Raw genomic sequence first — 14,073 nt, 5'->3', positions numbered from 1 at the left:
AATATTTCATTTGAGTAGAGACAGATTTGCTTTTTCAATATTACCAAGTTCATATATTTCTACTGGAAGAAGGGGACGGGGAAAACAAAAGTGAGGTGATTCAACCAATTTATTGTTTTCATTGCAAATGCCCAGAACATTCATCCCTCTCCTGTTCCTATCTTCCAGAACTGCAGGAATAAACACAACACAGAAATAAGCAGGATTTTTTTTAAAAAAAATTCTCTCCTTCATACTGCACTAGAACATTGTTAGGAACAAAATTCCACTCACCAAACAATTAGATCCAATCTTATACTAGCACAATTGTTCTGTTTTTCATCTAGATGAATGTACTCATTTTCAATTTGTAACAATTATTCTGTTTTTTGAAAATCAGAGAAAGCTGCACTTAGTTTAAATACTGACCACTCTACTTTGAGTTTCCTCTAAAGCTCCAATGACTGAAATATAATTTCATTACTGAACACATGCCATATAAATAGCTTCTTCAGAATTTATAGTAGAAAAAACACTGCAAGATAATAAGAACGTTTATGTCTGAAAAGTTTTAGTAACACCATATCATCCTATTTTCTTTAAGGTGATAACTGCAAGGCTATGTCACTTCTTTCTTCAAGTTACAAGTCTCATAAGGCATAAGGATTTTGCAACCTGAAGTTTGTTCCAGCCAGTAATGAAAAACTATAAAAGAAAGCAGGCTCACCTAGATAATGAAGTAAAACTGGGGTAACAAGTGTGACTAATGGACTTTCTTATAAAATGCCACGGCCAACATTTTCTAGTGTCTAAAACCACACAGGCAAAGTTGTTTAGAGAAAGGAATGTCCGCATGATGACCCCATAAAACTGCTGTGGACATCACATAAAATTACCTAGCGTAAATGCCTTCCCTCAGTTTGGCTTAGATAAACCTGCAGAGATTGTCAATTTATGGAGACTTTCTAGATTGCCAATGATTAAAGATCTTTCTCTTAACTTCTCCTATCACTTCGGATGACAACGTCCTAGGTATTGTTTAACATTTTTCTTTGCCTTAGAAAGATCAATGGTAGTTAGGGATTTAGACCTATATTAGGCATTTGCTACTCTACTTTATGTATAAAACTTGAGTGTTATGCACAAATTAGGGATGAAACCAGATTGTTGATATTTCAACCTGAAGTAGTATATAATTTTCATAAACCAAATTCTGATCTCCACTGTTATCAGTCCCAGACCTAATCTTAATGCAGTATTGAGGGTACATTTAGGTGCTCCCAAAAGAGTGTGCAAGAAATTATTTCCAATTTGTTCCTGGTGCAAAATAATACAAGACTTACCAAATATCTGCTTTTCTTCCATATCCTTCCCCACTAATCACTTCTGGACTCATCCAGTATGGAGTCCCTGTAGCAGACTTCATTCCTGTACCAGAAAGGCAAATTGTTTGAAGGCGCTTGCTGGCACCAAAATCACCCAATTTAACATTGCCTGCAGGGTCACGAAGAATATTTGCTCCTGCAAGAAATATAAGCAAATGATGTAATGACAAAAAATTAACTCTGCTTTGGATTATTAACAGCTATTACTGTGTAATCATATAAGGCGAGTAGAATCATATACAAAATAAGTATAGGTATCCTTGAGTTTATGGCAGTTCACTTAGTCACCATTTGAAGTTCCAGTCCTGAGGTTAAAAATGTTGCAGCACCACGGCAGTCGTTCACTCTTATGAATGACCGCGGAGGCACTGCAACATTTGCCCTGCCTATTCTCCCTCCCCCCCCACCCCGCCCAGGGCCTATGGAGACTCACTTATCTAATGAAGATCTAGCAAGCTGTCTCCTCTCCAGCCTCTCTGCCACGGGTTTCTTTGCCTGCTCCCTGCACTCCAAAAGCAGAACAGTAATAGCACAGGGAGGAACAGGTTGAGCGCGTCCTGCTCGGCTTCTCTGATTCAGTGAGGCTGCCTGCCGCTTCTGAAGCAGTGGGCAGCTTCAGTCAGCCTCCCCTAAAGGCTTCCAGTCTTGGTGTAAAAAATATTTGCACACCGAAAGGAGACTTTGGGGCAGTGAAATTGCATTGCTTCAAGACTCCCGTCAGCTAGCCAACAATTTTTGAGCTGAGACTGGAAGCTTCTGGTGGCTGTGATCTTGCAGGACTTCAGCCCCCCCCCCCTCCCCCAATCTGCTCTTGCAGAGAATAAGTGCCAACGCAGCAGGGTGGGGAGGGGAGAAATTGTGGGGAGCATGAGGTATTTCAGGGGGTAGGGGGAGGCCTTGGGTGGTCTTAAGCAGGTGGTCTGTTCCCTCACTAGCCCCCTCCATGGCCTTCCCCACCCTGAGACACCTCATGTGCAGGTACCATTATAACTCGAGGACTACCTATACATTTTGAAGTTAAAACTCAAATACTTTGGCCACCTAATGAGAAGGAAGGACTCACTGGAGAAGAGCCTAATGCTGGGAAAGATCGAGGGCAATAGAAGAAGGGGACGACAGAGAATGAGGTGGCTGGATGGAGTCATTGAAGCAGTAGGCGTGAGCTTAGATGGACTCCAGAAGATGGTAGAGGACAGGAAGGCCTGGAGGAACATTGTCCATAGGGTCGCGATGGGTCGGACACGACTTCGCAACTAACAACAACACCTATACATTTTTAATGGATACTGTAATTTAGTGAATGTACAAAAATACTATAGGCAAACTAAATAATTCAGTTAGTATCTGAAATAAATATGAACATATGTAACATTGTATGTATGCACTTTTATTTACAGCTCAAATATTAAACAAGAAATTAAACCCTGACCTCAAGGAATCATAGTGGACAATCTTTCCTCTGAAGGTGTCTTCAATCCAAACTTTGACACCTCAAATATAGTCTAAACAGTGACTCATACCCGCATTATCGTTTATCTGGAATATTGCAATGTGACCTACATGAGGCTCCCTTTGACGATCATTCAGAAGCTTGTATTAATCCAGAATATACCAATTGTTGGCAGGTAATCATCGACATGAGCATTGGATCTCCTGCACTGACTCCTAGTTATTTATTTAACTTTATCTCAGGCCATCAATTGGCTCTCAGTGAATAATAAGTAATTTGCTGTAAACCATCCATTGTACAACTGATCAAAATTAAAATCACAATATGAAAATATGTTTCAACATCAGCAAACAAATAAAAAGATGGTCTTTTCTAATTTCAAATACCATCTTAAAAAGGAGTTTAAAATGTACTAAAACTAATAAAATGGGCTGACTTGAATTTCTCAGGGTAAGGGCTCCAAAGTACCAACGTGTGAAAAAACATTTTTGTGCCTCCATCTCCAATTGGTACTTAGTACTTCAGCAACAGGCTATGTAGATCTTTAGGATCAAAATCTGCATCGTGAATTGCACAAAGAAATCAGTATCAGCCCTACAAGATGGGCAAGACCAAGCAACAGACACTGACAGACCGAAAGCTACTTTCTTTAGAACAGCTACCATAATATAATCTCACAAGTCTAATGTGTTTCCTTTCCTCCCTTATTTATCTTCATGAAAAGTGTGTGTGTGGGGGGGAGATGTGAAAGGTTTTCTTGAAATATTTTATTGCCCCCATTTCATGTACAGTTGCAACTTATACTGCTGCCAAAACTGGACAAAGCTTCCCACCCCACCCACCCCCAGCTGTCATCTCTGCCATCTTTGCTATATGCTCTGCAAAGCTGCTGGCATCCTGCCATCAATGGGGGGAATGGGGCATAGCCATTTGGGGAAGAAGTGAAGAAGGAAGTAAAAGGAGGCAAAGTGGGGAGGGAACAGCACTGACAGAAACCAGATATGTGAAAACCAGATTAATCCAGATGCCCAAGGATACCTGGCCTGGGAAAGAATGTGCAGTTGTTTCAAGACCTGCCTAACATCAAATCGATTCCCCAAACATCCCACCAGGATGCTACTGGACACTGACAGTCTGGACAATGGGAGGGAGGAACATGAAGGAGAAAAACTTGTAACTTCACAAGGGAAGCTTTATTTTGTTGCTATTTATAACTAGGATTATTTATTAGATTTGTTTAGCAGTACCAATATTACCATTTCAATTTTTTCAGATTGAACAACTAGAATATCCAGTGATCTAATATCTAATATGATTAATTTGAAAGGATTAGCTGGTGACATCACTGTTGCCTGGAACACACCCGGATGGGGACTCCTTTCATGTCCCCAGCAAGAGCTGAAGCAAAGGACGTGAGCTCATCCCTTCCATGGCATCACTCAGGTCTTGAACGCAGGCTTGCTGCTTTATTAAGCGATATTATATATATAACATCTACAATTAACAGTTTTGGAAAAGTGCAGGAAAGGTTTTCAATAAAATGCTATTTTCAGTAGTATACCAGGAAAAAAAAAAGAAACCAACCCTTCACAGATTTAGGAAGAAATATTTACAATTCACCGAGCCAATTTATAACAATGCCCCATCAGTACCTTTAATATCTCTATGTACAATCATGTTACTGTGCAAATAGTGAACTCCTTCCAGGATCTGGCGGGTATACTTCCGAGTCACATTCTCTGTGAGAGCACCATATGCCTTCAACTGATCTTTAATTGAGCCCTACAGTGAGAGAAAGAAACTTGCTGTAGTAAAAGATCTTAACGGAAGTTTTCTACAAGTCCACCATACAAAAATTACAGCACTTAAAACACTGTTTGAATCTGCAAATGCAGTTATTTTAATTTATTTGTATCCTATTATTTTCACAAGCAACTCAGGGCAGCAAACATATCCAACATACCTTCTTCTTCCTATTTTCCCCACAAAAACCACCCTTTGAGATGAGGTTGGCTAAGAGAAAATGATTGGCCTGAAGTCATTCAGCTGGCTCTCATGGCTAAGGTGAGACTTGAACTCACAGTCTCCTACTTACTAGCCTAGACCCTTATCCCCTAGGACAAACTGGTCTTGGAAATCTCTCTCCATCTCACCTTCACTTACATAGCTCTCTTCCAGCACACCAACTTAGGGAAAATAGGATTTAAAGTTTAAATCCAGATTCTTACTGGAATGTATATCTGTGATTCATACTAGAAAGATAACAGAAAGCTACAAGAACCAAACTTTTTAAATAATATTTAAAAGAATAGTTAATAACTCAAAATTATTTGTTTTGTTTGATCATGCTAATTTCTTTTAAGCCTCAGGTATGCCCTTAACAACCTACTATCAGCCATGCTTATTTTCACTAAGATAGAAATATTTAATATGATGCTTCACGCATGTGGGGGGGAAATTCAATAATTAAATATGCATCTTGTTACACAATAGATATGTCAAGAACAGAATGCAGATAGCAAAAACACTTTCTGGGATTTCCAAGGAGATGTTGACCTATACTGTAGATGCCAGTGAAAAACAGGAGAAAATATTTATAGAAACTTAGTACAGAAGCACTTTTCAGTATTTTTACACAGTATCTTATACATCACTCTATTTGCAGACTTGATTTCCACATATGGGCATGCACACACTACAGAAATTTACTGTGTCCCTGTGGGTCAGCAGCTTACCCCTGGCATATATTCCATGAATATAGAAAGTGTTCCTTCCGGATGGTCCCTTAAGCAGCCATAATACTGAACAATTCTTTCATGTAGCAGATTTTTCAGAAGCTGAATCTCACATTCAAGGGCATTTACTTCCTAAAAGTAACATATCAGAATAAGAGCAAATTTCTAGCACTAAATCATACCAAAAATACTTGATTCAAGTATTTTTTAAAATTTAATTTAAACTGACTAATTTAAAAATCATTATCGCTAGCTCATTATTATCAATCACTACAAACCCATTTTAGCTGCTTTACTACTTTCATAATTAAATGAACACTTCAGTGTTCAGTCTCTTTAAACAATATCAAAGAATATGTAATGCTCCCATAAATTGCAAAAAAGAATTGCATAGCAGTGGTTCTCAGAGGACCTTGTTTGAATTATCTGTTCTTATGTAAAACAATGATCAAATTACTGAACAAAATATGAATTTTATATAATTCCTAAATGTTATTGGCAATACTGTAGGTTTCAATAAGTTCTCTAGTTTGTACTCTTAGTATTGAATCCAAAATTACACGTTCGAATATCACAAAGTAATGAAAATGCACTTTCCAGTTCATTTTTCTCTCAACAGCATCAGAGTTTGAAGTACAGTGTGTTAGCACATGTGAAAGACCCCAATTCATAAGTAACAAGAAAACTATTAATAAATAGCTTATATTGATAGGAAATTTCTGAATATTTGAAATTCCAGTAGAAAATGAGGTAATTAGGAAAATTTGGGAATGCGCAGAAATGGATAAATTAACTCTGGAATTTAAAAATAAAGATCAATCAGATTACTACAGAATTTGGAATAAATTTTATCTTTGCTGGGAACAAAAGGAAGGTATTAGGTCTTACAGATTGGTTCACTGTTCTAAGTATTGTATTATACTAAACTGATTTGTATCTTAAGTGTATTTAAGTGTATTTTAGGTGTATATATATATATGAATATTGTAGACAAGAAGGTTTGTCAGTCCGTTTGTACCGTGTCCAATGTTTTTAAATAATAAATTTAATAAAATATATTAAAAAAGAAATTCTTAGAGAAGAAACCTAATTGATATACATTGTACAGCTTAATATTTAAACCTTTCATTCATGACTTCATTTTTTAAGAGGAGAATCTTATGATTCTTTCCATATGAGAATAGTTTCGACTACTAGAATGGGAAGGACAATTCCCCTCCCTTCAATAGACTCTTAAAAGTTTGCTCTGAAAGGACTCTTTAACATTTGGGGGAGAAATGGAGGATAAATTGGGGGGGGGGGAATCCACTAAACAAGAAGATACCAACTAATGTCAAAAGAGTATTCCACCCATGGAAAAAAGCCAAATGCTGTCAGATTCCACATATGAATAACACCAATCTTTCAGTGACATTTGTGTAATATTCAGGTTCCATAACACTTCCCTCAGTTTATTTTGATTTTACTAATTTTTTTTTAAAAAGCATGATTCTAAAAAATAAGTTCAGTTTATTTTAACCATTATATGTGTACATATCAGAAAAGCAGAGAAAGAGGACACTTCCTTTCCAAAATCTTACCTTACTCGTCTCTGGGCTGTCAGGATCAAACTCAACTTGTTTAACAGCTAGTTCTCGTCCTGTGTCTGCATCATAGCATAGATAAACTCTACCAAATGCACCTTGGCCAAGTGGTTTACCAAGTACCCAATTAGTTGGAGCACGTGGGGCTGCAACAAAATGTGAGAAATCTGATATATTCAACTATACAAGGGAAGAGCAGATCAACACCTAACACTTAAAAAAAGCTCCCAAATCAGCATGTTATTTTATTTTAAAATATAAACATTTACACACACACACACACACACACACACACATATAAACACACACTCACACACTTAATAAATGTAAGCACACATATTAACAATGAATAGATTTCAGGTTATTTTCTGTCCTTCTACTATTACTATCTTCAAGAAAGAATTATTGTCTTAGTAAAAGAAACATGTACGGGTGTACGGTAGGAATTTCCTAATAAAGCTTAATGTGGACTAGACACTTCAAGAGCCCTTTCTATATGTCAGATTTTCCGATTTTAGTCTATTCTTCTGACACACTCCCATTCCTCTGATGATTTATTTTCCTCGCAATTGTGTATAAAACCTAGTTATTTCAACAACTGAATTATAGTTCAGGTGAGGGATTACAAGAAAATAGAAAAAATTGTTCTCCTTACAGCGGCTGGGAGGGCTGATGTCCATTACTGTCAAGGTAGGATTTTCTATATCACTTCCTCTTCTCCGCATTCGTCCATCTTCATATTCTGGAGTGAAAATGCTGCTCCCACTGCTTGTGCTCAATGAATAATCAGTTGGGCTGAAACTTACTGGAGTGCGTAAGCAGTTTCCTTGGGTCCTTCTAACTCTTGGAAAAGTTTTACGACCTGCAGAAATTACAAGTGAATCCAACACCATTTTATTATGAAGTACACTGTTCATCAGCACATTGTTCTGGATGAAATCGACAGTAAAGATCACTACACAGAACTGCATGTATGTTATAGTCCTGAGAGGCAATCATAAATAAACAATCACAGCTCCCTTGACAATAAGGAATATATATGATAACCAAAGTAGATACTTTTGTAAAGGAGCAGAGCAAGCACATTTTCTTGGAAAATAAGATTTCAATTTTCTAAATATGGAAGCTTTAAAATGTAATACTGCAATATTTTTATTGGTGGTAAGAAATAATAGCTTCAGCTCTATGAAAAGTAATAGTGTTGCTGATCTTTTAAATACCACACTTGATGAAACCCTAGGTGTTTATTTTAAATAGTGGATTTAACAAAAGGCAGCATTCACAAGGAACTAAAATTAGCTGCCATGAACCGAACTCAGCTCATGAAATGCTCCAGAAGGAAGCAAAGAAGATTCTCTAGTACATCGTTCCTTCTCACTGTCATCTACTGAAAAGCTCCTCTTAACAAGCTGGAGAACTTTCCAGAACAACATAGGCCTTGCCACTAGAAGTTGCAAAGAAAAGCTTTGAAGACATTTTGACGTTCTTTTATTGTGGATCCTATTAGATCTTTATCTTTTCCATTCTCTTCCATGAATGGAAGGGCACATCTGGGTAAAACAAGCAATATTTTAGGGGTGTTATTTAGGAAGGAGAGCATTTTTCCAACTTCTCTGCAACTCTTTGCACCATCTCTCATACTATTTCAAAACCTAACCCAACAGTGTGAAAAAGATTCTTGGGTTGGTAAACATACTTCCCCTCCTCCTTATTTTGAGTGTTGTTGGGTGATTAAAACATAGTGATTGCACAAGAGAAAAAGAGACCAGAGGAAGAGGGGGGATGTTGGTAGCTTCTGGGATAGTTTTGCTAAGAATAGGTGCATTAAGCCTCCTAAAAGCTTAAGAACCACTGTAAATTTTATTTTGTGTTTCTAAATAAAATTTTTATGTTGCCCCCAAACTGGTATTTTACTGGCAATGCAATCAATGCTCTGGAACTGTAAAAAAAAAAACTTAGCAGCAGGCTGTATGTAGTCACAAGTAACAGGTTTCATTGTGCTGTTCTAAAACAACCCTTAAAAGATCCTGCTGACAAAACAAAAGATTTATAAATTCAAAAGTAATACACAAAAATGATGCCCTCTTAATTTGCAGTAAAACAAACCAAAAATCTGAAGAAAAATATAAACCAGGTATGTTAGGTGACCCACAACTCACCATCATTGTATTCTTGATGTTGGTATGAAATATGATACCGAGGATAAGTTCCACCTTTGACAAACTTTTCAAATATTGGGAGGTCATAATCTGAAAAAAATATTTTTGCTTTATTCCATTAAACAGCATTAACTAGCCAAAACTGAATAAAAAAGTTTTAGAGTTTCGACATCTTTTTTACATCGTGGTGACCAAAACTGGATGCAGTATTCCAGGTGTGGCCTTACCAAGGCATTGTAAAGTGGTATTAGTACTTCACATGATCTTGATTCTATCCCTCTGTTAATGCAGCCTAGCACTGTGTTGGCTTTTTTGGCAGCTGCAGCACACTGCGGGCTCATATTGAAGTGATTGTCCACTAGGACTCCGAGATCTCTCTCACAGTTACTACTATTGAGCAAGGTACTACCTATACTATACCTGTGCATTTGATTTTTCCTGCCTAAATGTAGAACCTTACTTTTTTCACAATTGAATTTCATTTTGTTAGATAGTGCCCAGTGTTCGAGTCTGTCCAGATCCTCCTGTTTCTTAAGCCTATCTATTCTTACTGTAGTTCCAATTGTGAAGGTTGCAAAGACTTAAATCAATAAGTCATTGTATATGTTTAAGCATCATATGTTTACAGAGCTAGACAAATAGTTGCATAAATCCAAAGGACCTTGAAAAAATTGAAATTATAAATATTTCCACTAAAAATGAAAAAAAAAATAGATCAAGATCCTTTTTATCCTCAGCAATGATTGCTATTTTCTGATTTAACTGTTAGATATTTCTTTGATTATATAGCTGTATTAGTTACATTTCTGCATTTGCTACCATAGTCTTTCACCAACTCAAACACTATATTGTGAAGCTATAGATACTTAACATTGTAATATAAAACTTTATAACAATAACATTGGAAACATTGTCCATTTGTTTTTATCTACCAGAGAATTCTTGATGGTTATCAGGATAGCTCTGAGCTCTTGGCATCCGGGACTTAGGGTAGTTCTCTCTAGAAACACAAAACATTGCAATATTAAATTCATAATAATTAAGAGCCTCCTGAATATAACTATGACTTGCAGAGCACAGCAGAAAAACAGATTATATGGTTCTCACCCATCTAAAGGGCTATCAAGTGACGGACAACTTCCTGAGCCAGAATTTTCAGGACTACTCAGTGATAACGGATCCAACATCTGAAATAAAAGCACAAAAATGTACTGCAAAGTTTCAGTTGGTTCAAGCCACATCAATAAATGGAATGGGGGAATCCAACGTTAATCCAAAATTTAAGGAGAAAAAGGGGGATCCCAAAAGAACTCTTCAAGCTACCAGATAAGTACGTAGAAGATCCTTTAACGAAAATGCTTACTAAGTCTCTTTCTGGAATGAACTCGCCCTCACTATTGATACTAGTGAATGATCCATTCCGTGCCACATGATCATCTGGAATGTATCCTGGAGGAGGAGAGCTGCTGTCACGGGTATAGCCTGTTGAATTTTAAAAGAAATGGAAAAAGATTATAAACAAACTTACCATCAAGAATCAATTATTAGTTTAATTTTTAAATCAAACAATATTCTTTTCTTCTGATCTTTCGATTATTTTCTATTATTTTAAACTACGTATGCTGGTAAGCAAACAACTTTACTTCAATATAGAACAATTTCAAATATAAAATGCATTGTGCATTTCAGTAATTTTCTATGTGGTATATAAACTGTCAGGGGGAGATATATTTTATACACCGATACAAATGGAAGAATGTACACTTCAAAAAAATGCTTCAGAACATCATCCTTTTTCATTCACACATTATTTCAAAATGATATTCCTTACTTCTGCTTAATATTGATATTTTCCAACAGAGTGGTTTTTGATGTCCTGCTGTTTTTCCTGATAAAACTACAGCTATAGAAAAATACCTTTTCCCTTAATTCATGCTGAATATATTTAATTCTGATACTGAATATATGTAATTTCCTCACAGAATATAAAATTGTGGAATACTAGTCTACAAAGTGACATAAATTGCACAGGAAATATAAAATATTAGTCACTATTTCTACATTTTTTTCATCCTGATCCTATTTTGGAATTTTTTTAATGGCTATGGAATGTTCATACCAGTTGAAACATCAAAACACTCAACCTTAAAGGGTGTTAAAAGAAGAGCAAGGAGAAATAGAATAATTCCTGATTAAAAAATAAACAATATCAACATATTCTAATGTAGGCAAATGCATCTTAATCCCTTTACATAAATATAGCTCTTCTTTTACACAATTGCCATATTTGAGTTTCTTTATATATCAAGAAAAATGAGTTTAATAACGTATTATGGATCTAGGTTGTCTAATTTTCCATAATTTTCTAATTTTTTAATACACTTCCTATATTTTTCATCACACGTATTTGAATCATTCAAAACAATGCTTAAAGATTGTCAGATTCTTTGGCAGATACCTCAGATTAAAAGCATTTCCCCCCAAGTATTCTCAGCCTTCTTTTGAATACTACTAAATGAACCAAATGAGATTACAAGATTTTCAGTAAATGAACTGTTTCCCACTTAGAACCAACTTATATTCTAATGTGCTATGGCTGACTCTTTTAAAATTTCTTTCTAGCAACCTTTCTGCAATCTGGCAGCTAACAGAAAAGAATACAGCTGGTTGTGCACATACCAGTCTTATAAATCTTTCATTTCAATACCTACAGAAATCTGCCCTTCTTAAAAAAAGGTAAAGGTAAAAAAACTTTTCCATGGTAGCTGTTCTGAAATCTCAGCAATTTAAAAGGATTTTCTATATCTGAACCAGATTCTAACCAATTTCTATAAAGCTCTTTACAATTTGTAGCTTTATCTTCAATAATTTTAGCTACCAACAAAATTAATTTGCTTGCTTCAATTTTGTTGACTTTTAGATGTGTACGTATGATAATTATGCGCAGGCCCTGAAAGGAATTAAAAAGTGAATTTGAAAAAGCTATAGGAATTGAGACTATATCACATCAAAGAAAAGCATTTTTATAACCTGTAGAGGGAAAAAAGGACAATGGCTGATGTATATATTTAAACACAGAAACAACTAATCCCTTATAGCAAATCCTTAAGTTATTTAGTGAATCTAAAGCAGCATTTTCCAGTTCTGTTAAAATTCAGCTACATAACCATAACACATTTAAATATAAGAGAACTCCATGTTAGCAAACAAGATTGGCAAATATCAAAAACGCGTACATATTAAACAGTAAAACATACAAAACCAAGAAATAGACATTATGTAAAAAGTGTGTCTAACTAATATAGGTTTTGTGATAGGTTTCTTTATTAGTCCAGTTTAAGAATCTGGGAATTACTTAAATCAATTTTTCTGGATGGAGAAGTACATGTATAAATTGATGTGCAATAAGCTTATTTTTACTCAATTCTCTAAATATAACTTTCTTCTCTCTCTTTTCCCAATCATTTTATGAATGTTTTTTTTAAAAAAAACAGATCCATAGAAAAATCTGAATATTTCTGCTTTATATTTCACCTGATGATACAGAATCATAAGAATTCCAAATAGTGCAAATACCCATGTGTAACCAACCTATTGTGTATCTATATTCAAGAAGTGTGAATTAACGGTATTCACATGAAACGTATTTGTAAAGAGAACTAAGATCTAAAATTAAAGGTAGCCTCAGTTTATGACTTCAATTGAGCCCAAGACATTTGTCAAGTAAATTTTGCTCCATCTTATGACCTTTCTTGCCACATTTAAGTGAATCACTGCAGTTATTAAGTTAGTAACACAGTTGTTAAGTGAATCTGGTTTTCCCACTGACTGTCAGATGGTCACAAAAGGTAACCACTTGTCCCCAATACACCGCAATTGTCATAAATACGAATCAATTGCCAAGTGTCTGAATTTTGATCATGTGACTATGTGGATGTGGCTACAGTCATAGGTGTGAAAAATGGTTATAAGTCACTTTTTTCAGTGACATTGTAATTTTGAGTGGTCACTAAATGAACTGTTGCAAGTTGAGAACTACCTGTATTGCCATAATCAGAGATTCTGAGTGTGGTACTTTGTTCTTGTTATAATTCTGGTATTATATGAATTTGGTTTTAACTTGTTTAATGTTCTTATGAGTTTTCAATTATTCAAGGTTCGTACCGCGCATTAATCACTGGTCTTTGTGTGCGGCAATATTTGTACTGCTTGCTTTTTGCAAATTACTGTGGCAGCACGAAAAGAAGGGTAAATGTTTCAAAAATAAATAAATAAACCACCAAGTTTAAAATTTAAAATATGAAGTCTTATTACCTATTACAGAATTCTTTTTTTTCTTTTCTGTTACTCTGAAAACTGTATTATCCAAATCTTCCAATGATGACAAGGGATCCATGTTATTCTAGAAAGAAAAGTATGATTATTTATTTATTTTAAAAATCTCTCCACCCTAATAAAAGCAAGCAACATTTTGACATAAATATGGATGACATCCAACGTTCCATTTCCACATCCAGAGATGATAATGGATGGAGTTAATTTTCTCCTTTCCACGGTCCTCAAATTTGGCTCTGAGGTATTGAGGACTTCTGGTACAAATTTTATGAAGATGGAACCGCAGATGAACAGGGCTTTTTAAAAAACCACAACACAAAATTCCAGTTAAATCATCCTGGATTTTCCCCCCAAATTTTCCACTTTTCAACTAGGACATTATAATATAGTATCATTTCCCAAGTGCACACATTCCAAATGTTAAGATTATAATGATAGCAAGAATGA

At 35.5% G+C, this 14,073-nt stretch overlaps 1 protein-coding gene across 4 annotated transcripts in view; it reads right to left on the bottom strand.

Moving 5' to 3' along the window:
- The window catches only part of MAP3K2 (mitogen-activated protein kinase kinase kinase 2), a 46,399-nt gene that overhangs the window by 12,303 nt on the left and 20,023 nt on the right, over positions 1–14,073 (bottom strand). For 3 of the 4 annotated variants that reach the window (XM_083350056.1, XM_083350055.1, XM_083350058.1), the window contains 10 exons: positions 13,606–13,693; positions 10,655–10,773; positions 10,399–10,478; positions 10,224–10,291; positions 9,292–9,381; positions 7,788–7,994; positions 7,130–7,278; positions 5,550–5,681; positions 4,467–4,596; positions 1,323–1,500 (listed from right to left, as the gene is read on the bottom strand). In XM_083350056.1, the coding sequence (XP_083206182.1) occupies positions 1,323–1,500; positions 4,467–4,596; positions 5,550–5,681; positions 7,130–7,278; positions 7,788–7,994; positions 9,292–9,381; positions 10,224–10,291; positions 10,399–10,478; positions 10,655–10,773; positions 13,606–13,693 (1,241 nt within the window). Of the gene's footprint in view, positions 1–85; positions 171–1,322; positions 1,501–4,466; positions 4,597–5,549; positions 5,682–7,129; positions 7,279–7,787; positions 7,995–9,291; positions 9,382–10,223; positions 10,292–10,398; positions 10,479–10,654; positions 10,774–13,605; positions 13,694–14,073 lie in introns of those variants that run through there. The other variant, XM_083350057.1, reaches the window with a different exon arrangement.

The sequence above is a fragment of the Vipera ursinii genome, assembly GCF_947247035.1.
Source record: "Vipera ursinii genome assembly, chromosome: 1".
Classification (NCBI taxonomy): domain Eukaryota; kingdom Metazoa; phylum Chordata; class Lepidosauria; order Squamata; family Viperidae; genus Vipera; species Vipera ursinii.
Note: the sequence above shows the minus strand (reverse complement) of the source record. Positions and strands in the feature narration are given on the sequence as shown.